The sequence below is a fragment of the Gymnogyps californianus genome, chromosome 10 (assembly GCF_018139145.2).
Source record: "Gymnogyps californianus isolate 813 chromosome 10, ASM1813914v2, whole genome shotgun sequence".
Lineage (NCBI taxonomy): Eukaryota > Metazoa > Chordata > Aves > Accipitriformes > Cathartidae > Gymnogyps > Gymnogyps californianus.
Window position 1 is genome coordinate 26,836,781 of NC_059480.1, and position 10,632 is coordinate 26,847,412.

General features: G+C 42.0%; 1 protein-coding gene across 1 annotated transcript; it reads left to right on the forward strand.

Annotated features, from left to right (window-relative positions):
• The first annotated feature begins 752 nt into the window (after positions 1–752).
• Positions 753–7,975, forward strand: SPTSSB (serine palmitoyltransferase small subunit B). The gene is given in 3 exon segments (XM_050902834.1): positions 753–789; positions 2,400–2,406; positions 7,702–7,975. Coding segments are annotated over 3 exon segments (318 nt in total).
• Positions 7,976–10,632: the final 2,657 nt, after the last annotated feature.

Below are 10,632 nucleotides of genomic sequence, written 5' to 3' on the forward strand. Positions count from 1 at the left end.
ATCTCCTTTTTTACTACTTATCTGTTGCAAGTATCTTACTTCATTCTTCTTTTCCCCTTTTAGACCGGTAACTGGCATGGTGCAACGCTGCTTCCTTTCATTAGATCTCAAAGGAGATGCACTTGCACAAGAGTTCGGTACCTGTTTTCCACTAATACCTGTCATAACTATGACAGGATTCACCTTCTCATATTACATACAATCCAAGATGAGCTATTATTTTCAGCTGCTTCAGAAATGACTCAGAGCAAACCAAAGAAGTCTGAATAAAATAAGAACTACATTTGAAAGTAAATCTTTGTAGAGCCCAAACATCTTAGCTATTTTGTTTATAGAGTGATGTGTTTACACAACCTTCTGAACTTTAAAGTCTTTTAAGTCCCCTTGAGGGATCTAGCTGATGTCCCAAATCTGCAGAGTCTCGCAGGAACTGAGGCTTGTCACCAAAAGCAACACCAAAAGCCCTCTAAGATACCTCCTGGAACAGTTCTTCAAGAACTCTCAATTTTTAAGTATTTGCAATTTAAACCTGGTGCTGGTCTCTAAGTAACAAATTTGAGGTCTTGTTTGGGAATCAGCTCTGTTCAAAACCACGTTAATAAACTATGCTTACACTGAAAATACAGGGAAAGCTTGCCCTGAGATTTCAACTTGCCAATTTACTCATCTTCTCTGGCAGAGCTTATCACCAAAGGCCAGTTCTGCTTCAACGTGCAAGTCCTGTCACAGGGGGAAGACTTAGAGCCCAGAACATGGTCAGCCCAGAGAAAGCTGGAAAGGAAGGGGTTTGTCCATAAATTGTAAGAAGCTAGTTATGTAAGAAAACGACTGAGGGAATTTCAGAGGAGGGATGAGCAGAAAATTCTTTGAAAAATTAATTTGGCCTTGGAAGAAAATGGGACAGAGCTGCTCCGAGAACGTTTTTGTTACAGAGAAGCTGCATCTTCTCCTTCCTCTGTGCCCAAGTAGAGAAAGGAGAGTGTGCCAATAAATCAGCCAGGCTTCAGAGTTAGGGGGAGTTCATTTTTTTTAAATGTTTTTTTTGCTAGGAGCAGCCTACAGTTTTCAGGGAGTAGTTAAGGCATGAAATCAGTCTAAACATTAACTGCTTTCAACTGCTGTGCTGTTCCCTCAATGGTTGGGTGCCTCTCTCCAAATGAGATCCCTATGGGTGCTGCAGATCATCCTCTCTTTTCCTGAGGGTCAACAGTTTATACATCACATTTAAAATTACTTCCCGCATTGTTGTAGGCCATCATACACTCGATCTGTGTACTTAACTCGACTGAAGGAGCAAACAGTATTTCAGAAATCATCCGGGTGTACTGCAGTCCAGGTGGAGAGACAGTCTGACAAGAATCCATTTGCTCCAGTTACAGATGCAGCTAAATTATAGCACCAAACCAATGCTTGGGACCACAGTATTATTGAAGAGCTGTTGAAGGAGCACGCATGTGACATGCAGATGAGCACTAGGTTTGTGTTCAGAGCTGGAGATGAGGCAGTCTAGGTCCAATTTTGTGCAGGTGTGGCAGTGCCACTCGATGAGTGTTTTGCTGCCTTGTTTGAAGCTACCAAAGGTAAAAGGAAGTCTTTTCGTCAACAGCAAAAAGTGCTAGTCTGCTAGACTCCTAGGTCTTGTATGCATTATGTAACTTTTCCCATTTAAAAGAAACATAATAGCACCTATGTGCTACCACTAAGGTCAGCAGGAAGGAGGGCTAATGTTGACAGCTTAGGAAGCTGCTGAAGTTCATTCTTCTGAGCAAGGTAAAGCAGAAACATGGCTGAAATGCCATTGCCTTTTCTGCCTTACCGTTTCCACTCCTGAAGTATTTTTCCACTCCTGGAAGATTTTTTTTTTTTTTTCCCAAAAAAACCCCATAGGCGCAGTCGAACCATGTTCACCCACATGCAAAAAGTCTGAGTCATGTACAGCAATAAAATTTTACCAGCTCTGAGCTTCATTCTGGTGTTGCGTGGACGGTGGCAAGAACACGTACGTAAGAAGAGTTTACAATTCCTATAGCGCAGTAGCTGGCAGTAATGTATGGCCAAGCATGCGATGAGGTGCTGATTCAGGAAGATGAATGCTGAGGAAGAAACCAGAGATGGCCTCATTGCTGCTGTGCATTTTTACTCCAGAATTAGAGGAGGGGGGGGTATTTATTAAAATCTGTATGTGAAAACATTTTTAATGGTGCATAATTGTCCGTAGTGGGAGCTATGCTGGGATTATTGCTGCTGTTCTCTTTCACATTCTTTGTCTGGCATTACCTCCCTGTGAAAACAAGCTTTAGGGTACATTTAAACATCCATGTGTAAGTACTACAGTAACCTGAGAGTTCTGCTTGTCAGTAGGTAATAGGCAGCTTTCTAGGCTGAGCTGATGCTCTAAGGCCAGGGGCCACGCTGTGTAGGGGGAATCTGAGCAGCACAGATGCAATAGAGGAACAGACTGAGACGGTGTCCCTGGGAAATGCTGGCGTTCGGATTCTCTGCACAATTTTAACTGCTGCCTCAGCTAAATTTCTTCCTGATTTCTTCCCAATTACTGGTCCGCAAGACCTGTATTTCATTCCTTATGCACTATGCTTGGTGCTTACTGAATAAAACATACTAAAGCAAATGCATGATGGACTGGGAATGTGAATCCCTTTGTTGTTATATTTGCACTCACAGAAACATTGGTCTACATAAAATCAACGGGTTCATCCCAGAGTTATGTCAGCATTAAGAGGGACAAGATTGGTGCCTTGGATAAGTCAGGATATTCTGTCTGAGTAACAGCAGAACAAACCCATTTAACACAATAAAATTACAAATAAGTAAAAACAATTACAGATAAATAACTTGCAGAAAGGATATATATTTCAATACCCAAAGGGGATGACTACCCATTCCTCTTCTAATAGCTGAAGTTATTTACATATCAGACAACTTTAAAATAATTATTGCACTTTGCCTTGTCACACCTGCCATTTGGAGCCTGCATGTTGTAGGTGTCCTGCACACCAGACCAAATACAAGTCCAGGGGCTCATGGCAGGATTTTACTTAAGCTTCAGCACGTGTGTAATCCCTTTGGATTCTGCCAAACCCACCAACTCTTGCTTCTGTGCTATCACAGCACAGAATAAAATAAATTAAATAAAATAGTTTTTAGCAAATGGCCAATTTTTAGCCAATTCAATGTTTGCATTTTGGGGATGGATTGATTGTTTATCTTCCTACCTTGTTTATAACGCTTGGCTCTACATTCAAAGCATCAGAGACCACCTGTTTATGGGGCTATCTCCAGCTCCAGGGTTTGTTTTTCCCCGGTCTAGATAAACTTATCTAGACCTGAATCTATGTTGGAAACCCTTTTTCTCTGTATGTGTAAGTCAGTCAACCAAACTCTCCTGCTGAGGGTGTAAGGTGTTTTTCAAGCATTCTTTGGAAACCAGTCTATCCCAGTTCCCCTGCAAGAATGTTTCTTTCCACAGGAATTTCCCAGCAGGTGCATTTTGCCAGGTGCTGTCCAGCCACCAGTCAGAGTTGCAGCCTGCTGGTGTGAACAAAGTCCCCCAAGCCCCTGTCGCTCAAAGCAGAAATGATATAGTAAAGTACCTAACACTGGCATCTTCAGGTTACAACTCCAAACACTAGCTCCGAACACTGGGAACTAAGGTTATTAATAAAGACATTTTTGAGATTAGGCACGCTCTTAAATGAAACCTGGGATTTTTTTTGATGATGATTTATCTTTTCAGCTGCCCTAATCAGAGACATGTGTCAACAAGCAAGAAAATCAGGTTGCCACTTAAAACAATAAAAGCTGCTTTACAGGTTTCTCTTCTTGCTTTTTTTGTTTGGAGGTGAAACTGCTGAAAATAATTTGAATATTGCTTAATGGCTTTAGAAGCTGAATTCTGTTCATTTTATTCATAGCTGGTTGTAACAGTCCCGTGACCTCTAAACAGGAAGGCACAACACAATTGAATACTTAAATTCAAACTTGTAGACAAATGAGCTCTAAGTTAAAATTGCGTAACAGCGAATTATCTCCTGTTCTGGAATACTGGGAACTGATGAGCTAATAACGTGGGCCCCTTTCAACTCCGAGTGCCAGCTGATTGTGGCATTAATGCAATAAAAACCAGTAATCCTTAAAAATGTAAGTGGAAGCCTCTCTAGGAACAGTCCTGTTTAAAATACAGAGTTTTTAGCCTCAAGAGTTTCTGTTTGTCTAGTGACCTGCCATTCCCTTTGATCATTGCTACAAGGTAATTGGCCTGGTGGTAAGGCTGCCCGAGACCTCTGGAGGTGTGGAGCTTTGGGCTATTGCTTATGCTTAAAACTAGCCCTGAATTAATGCAAATGGGGTACCTTCAGAAAAGGTATCATCTATGTCACAGTAACACAGTGGATTCTTGTATGTCATTGACTGAGCAGCTGGTTTAAGATGGCTTTTTTTCCTTCCCTCCTATGTTTTCCTTTTATAAATTATGCATCTAGAATTGCATTATCCCAAGATGCCCCTCGTGTTTGCTGCATTTCCAAGACAGTCCTGCTAACGGAGAAAATCTCTGGGTAGATTAAATGCTGTAGAAGTGTGTTAGTGGTCTGGACAAAGACTGTAATTTGACTTGTTTGTCTTTTACTTATCTCAACCTCTATCATTCATTTGGAGACCGCGCAGCCTCTGCATTAAGACGGCTTGCATTCTCGCTGGTAGCCCAGGGAGTCCCATTACAGGTGTGCCTGAGTGCCTGGGGATGGGGTTATCCCCGTGCCGTGAACGGGAAGAACTGAAGAGACACAGGCTGGCTGCTGGGACTTGGTGACCGAGCTGAATGGAAACACAGTCCTCAGGCTGGAGAAAGTGTAACAAGGTCTTTGGTATAAACCAAAAGGTCTGCTCCTTATTTTAATTACTTCATACTTTATTCATGTATCCCTCCAAGACAGCAATGTCTAGTAAGTGATAGTGGCGAGTCAGCAGCCTGGTAGACAGGTCTAATATCAGTAAAATCAGCCTGGGGAATTTTTTCCTGTCTTTGGCTTTTCCTTATATCAGCTCTGTATTGAGATATACAAGTGTATGTGCCGCTGTGGGCAGAAAGCTCCATTAGCCTGGGATCTCTCCCCTCAAAACCACTGCAGCACCCCTCTGATAACCTCGTAGCCTTAAACACACACAGCAAGCGCTCCAGCCTTGCAGTTTCTCTGTGCGGCGGTTAGGCTTAACAGATATTTACCCAAGAAAGGTATGAGTTTAACTAGCACAGGTATAACCCCAGTGTAAATACCATAATCCTAGATAGTATGAGAGGGCCCTTATCGTTTTCCTTTCAATTGTATAGGCTTACCTTCATTGAAAAATGCTGCTCTTTTCGCAGAAGGTATAAATAGAGACACTTTTGTCTGCCAGTGAGTCACAGTTTGCCAGCTGTGCCATTTTTATTACAGGCTTTGCAATATTTACAAGGCTTTAAGGCCTCGCTTGAGTTCTGCCTTAAAATAATTTATCTGAAAGGAATCATCTTCCATTCATACCAGGACAGAAACCAGTGCTGGCCTTTCTCCTCAGCCTGTACCCTTGCAAGTAAAGCTGTTCACAGCAAAGACAGTCACTGCTAGATTTAAAATGGAAGTGATCTGCCCCCCAAAAGCACTGTAGGTGGCCTCTTGGTCTAGATGTAGTCTAGGAGATATGGGGAAGATGGAAGTGAAGGAAACGGACTGCTTTGGGAGAAGGAGGGGAAAAAAGATATATTGGGGAAGGTACTGATGGTTGGAGGACACAGAAGAAGAGGGGCTGGTGGAAAGTAAAGGCTGGGTGGGTGATGGGGCAAGTACAGAAATTTTTCTCCATAAAAATCTGCTAACACAAACAAGCCTCCCTCCCTTTTTTAATGCACAGCGTTTACAGTTTCACTGCGCTTGGTGCCAGCAAAGAGGTTGCATTCATGGGGGTGTTGAGAGTTGAGGAGCAACTGGGGAACAGATGCGAGTAGGTCTGGACAGGAAGCCGAGGGATGGGAGGAGAAACACCGGGAGAGGAGCCAGGACATGGATGGAGGGGGAGCACAGCCAGCTCCCTTATCAACAGTGCTGGACAGGCAATCGGAGTACCAATTCAACCAAACAGTCTGCCACGCTTAGGGAGAGCCTGCAGTTGTTGCCTTCCCAATGAAGAAGGGGCAAAAATCTACCTTACAGCATCTCCAGATGGCGAGGTGTAAGCTAGTCTGGCAGGATGCTCCGTTTGCAGCTTAGTACAGGAATGTTGAACCTTAACAACTGGCAGTACCGGTGACCTAAAGGAAGAAAGATGGAGAAATACGATCCGTCAAGGTGTGTGCACTTAACAGTGCATCCACCGGATGAAAATTTTACACATCAGTAACCAAAGTAAAGCTGTTACACAATGAACCAGGGATCCTTTTTATTGGTAATTTGTCTTCCCTTCAGTAAATACCCACATACCACCAGAACACACTGTACAGCCTCCAGAGGCAGTAACCCACTGCATATTGTAATACATTTGGCCTATACCAGTGGCCCATCATTATTTTAATCACAGGCTGCAAATTTTCCAGTGCTACCTTAGCATTTGTTGCCTTGAGGGACAGAATATTTCTCTTGCCCAAAACTCACTACGAACCCAAGACCGGAGGGACATGACATGTCCAAGCATCTCTGTTCCTGGCATTTTAGGCAACAGAAGTGTAGAACAAAATGATACACTGGAAGGTTTTCCAGCAGGACTAAAATCAGCTGTATTCCCTTTTACTGTGAGCTGACCTGGTCAGCATGTGTGTCCTTAAACTCAACCGCCAAAATAAAGGAGTCCCTCTGTGAAGCCTCGTACACTTGCTTATCATTCTGTCTCAGTATTTTCTCTAAGTAGATGTTTTTAGCCTGAATTTAAAGATTATTTAAAATACTGAAAAGCAATTTTAACAATAAACAGCGGAAGGCAAAACCCATTTCCTAGTTAATACTTGCTCAGGCATTCTTTCTGTGTGGAGACGGGAACAATGAATGCATAAAGGTATTACCGGAGAGGAAAATCTTTCCTAGACTTGTAACTTCCATTAAATACTCTTTTAATCTGTAATGTATCTTATTTCTTTGGAATGAGCTGAAAAAACTTCTTATGCTATTTGAGATTACTTTTTTCCCTCCCTTTCATAGCTTGTCTTTTCTTTATTCCCAACAATTGCAGAATAATAAAAATTATTATCAGAAGTAAGCAGAGGAGTTTTTACAGAGCAGTTCTTTTAATCTCATCTTTATTCCAGAGCATATGACTCTGCCATCCACATTTATGGAAGCTGGCCCAAAGCCTTCCCTTTTAAATGCGTATCTCCCTGACTTCCACGTGAACCCTGTGCCTTTGTAAGCTAATGCGGTTTTAATTCCTACTGCAGAATGAATAGTAAAACACACTCATAATCAGAACGTAGGAATTGAGAGTGCCCAACTGATACAGCTTCAATAACTGCAAGCGGCCGTTGCTAGAGCTAAAGGTTGTCTTCCTCTGCTCCAGGGCAGCAGGGGCTGCTGATGGCACCGATGTGTTATTTCTGTTTGAACTTTATGCAACAATTGCATGTGGTATCAAACTTGAAATGATGGTCACCGCATCATTTTTTAGTTCCAGGTCTTCCTTTCCACTGCAGCTGTAATCCAGACTTCTCTATCGTTACAGGTCGTCTTCTCAAAATCACTGAAAGCTGAAGATGGATATTAAGCGTGTGAAGGACTATATCTATTGGCTGTACTACCAGTACCTACTGATCACCTGCAGCTATGTGCTGGAGCCCTGGGAGCGGTCCATGTTCCACACCATCACCGTGACTGTTTTCGCTATGGTGGTGTACACGGCTTACGTCTTCGTCCCCATCCACGTCCGCTTGGCTTTTGAGTTCTTCTCCCAGATATTTGGAGGCCAGCCCGAAAGCACAGTTTCCATCGTGAACTGAACTTACCCGATTAGCAGCTCTTGCAACTTGCGAAATGCAATGTCTTCTTCAATTTTGTGTATTTATGGAGCAGTTCTGCAGTTATGAAAATGCCGTTTTCTCTTACAAAACATGGCTTGCTTAATTACCATAGCTGAAAACCAGAATAATGCACTGACCACTGGCTGCACAGTCCCCGTTAAATGAAACACAGGCCAGCTTTTGCTGTGCGATAATGAAACACATCACCTGGAATGCCACGTGTACCTAATATTCAACTGGCTCCCTCTTTCAGCACCCTAATTTAATCACATTGGCATGTATGAAACAGCAAAGACTGTTTTATGATGGCTGTGAAGAGGGGTACTACGCTCATTATACACAAAGTTCTGCCAACAGAGTGCAGTGGCAAAACGTACCATGCCTTCTTTGACCCAGGTTAGAGAATATAAGGAGATGAGTAAAATACAGCGTGATTTGAGTACTAACTAGTATCTGGCTGGTTACTGACTTCTGCTTTTTCACGGATGGGAAAGGAAATTAGAGAAAGTAACAAGAGTATGAACTTGAATCCAACTTTTTGCATCTAAGTTACTGTGTCTGCGTTTAGATGGTCTAAGATACTAAAAAAAACATACTACAGGTAATCTTGCATTTTACTGAAAATGACAGAAAGAAACAGAACTGGCTCTGTTTCAGTGCACTCCTGCCTTCTTTGATAAAAACCGAGACATCTTTTCTTTCTGCTCCCATTCACCAAGGCAGGCAAAGTGCATGTCTGCACCAGAGGAAGATGATCCAGAAAATAGAGTGGAAGTAATATTTTAATAACTGCAGGGAAGTCTGAGTGCTTAAGGAGATCTCCTTTATAAAGAAGAAATTAGATTTATTATAATTGCCTGTGGGGAGTTTCTTGAACAATGGAAGGTTTGTTTCATTTTCACTCTACACCTAAATCAAATGCCAATGCCAAATCATAAGTTATAGCTATACGCTGCATGTATCTAACAGCTGATGCTACTGTTATTAGAAGTGAGAGGTGCAAAATGTAAATAGCTTTCAAATTTTGTTTGCACAGTTATAGGATCAAAAAAACCCTCTTAACTTCTTTATCAAGCTGCAGTGGGGTCCTGCATGCTTAAAAGAACATGGTTTGTTTGGAAACAAAGACATATTTTGAAGGTTGAACAGATCTGAACATGCGTATGCAGTTTTTTCAGAAAAAAATAAAATTTTATTCTTCAGAAACAACATTTCAGTGTATGACTTGGCTCTTCCTGTGTTTTGTATTTGTTCATAAATACCCTGGATGTGTGTGGGCCAGCCTGATGCCATGGCAGACAGACTATTTTGTTGCAAATGTTTTGGGGCAAGGTTTTCAGAGCCCCTTAAATAGATCAGTATGTGGACTGCCATGTTCATCCTCATTAGTGCTCCAGCCCAAGACCTCTCCTCTCTCTGATGGTGGGGGAGGGAAAAAAAAAAAAGGAAAAAAAAAACAAAAAAACCAGAAACTTCATTGAAGATCCTGCTCTGCAGACCTGTTCGCAAGGTCCTGAAGGCAATTCTTGGAGATGCACAGGTCTCCTGCTTGTCAGAGGCCACATTCATCATATCATACTTGCTAGTTGTGTTCATGTTCTGGCTCACACCGGAGCCACTTGTTCGTATTGCCAATACAAGCAGATCATGGATGTGCCTGAATTCTCTTGCAGACAGCCACTGATGTGCTTCAAATTAAGGCAACGAATACCCGTGTGTGCTGGTGGCACAACAATTGAGTGGTTTAGGCTCAACTGGGAGCCAAAGGCTTAGCTGTCATATCAGTTTAATCACAGTTGTTAACCTGCAAATATGAGGTACCAAGCTGCAATCATGCTTACAGTAATAAACAGAGCATTGGAGGAGACGAAAAATATCAAGTACCTGTGAAAATTTCTATGAAAGCAGTCTATAAAACAGAATAAAAGTAACAACCCCAATGTTGGAGGTGAAAAAATGAAAATATTTACCTAGCAAGTTGGTGCTTGAACCAAAAATACTTCCCAATATCCTATCCTCAAGAGATTCTACTTTGTAACTAGATAATGTGATGATGTAAATGCCATGGCATCTCCTCATCAATCCTGTTTCCACTAACATCTTATTTTTTAATTTCTCAAAAAGGTTATTTGTTCCCAATGGCATCAAACACAACTGACCTGCTTTTAGGAGCAGGAGGAAAAACACTTTCTTATAGGTATGCAAAGGCTGGGTCTCGTATCGCAAGGAGCACACACCCCGATGTAATGTTGCTATTTAAACATTTAACTTAAAGCAAACAGAACAAGCAAATGGCTTTGTTCAGGAAGAGGGAATTTCCATTGACCTCTCATGGTGGGATTCCTGTAAAGCACTTCTCTTCCTTATTATTCCTGTTATCTTTGTTTAGCTTTGCAGGAGGTGCTCGGAAGATGGACGAAAACAGCAGCAGTTTCTCTTTGGGAGGGTCCCTGCAGCCTTACTTAAGTGAAAACACTTTTTTTGTGTGCGTTCTTCAGCTTCTTTACTAAATTTTAAAGTTTTGGGGCAAGAGGTATTCACCAGGAAGGAAAGAGACAGCTGAAAATAACCTCTCTCTGCTAAAAAGCCTTTGGGGATTTTTCCAACCCTTTTTACTTCTCCTATCTACTAGAAAA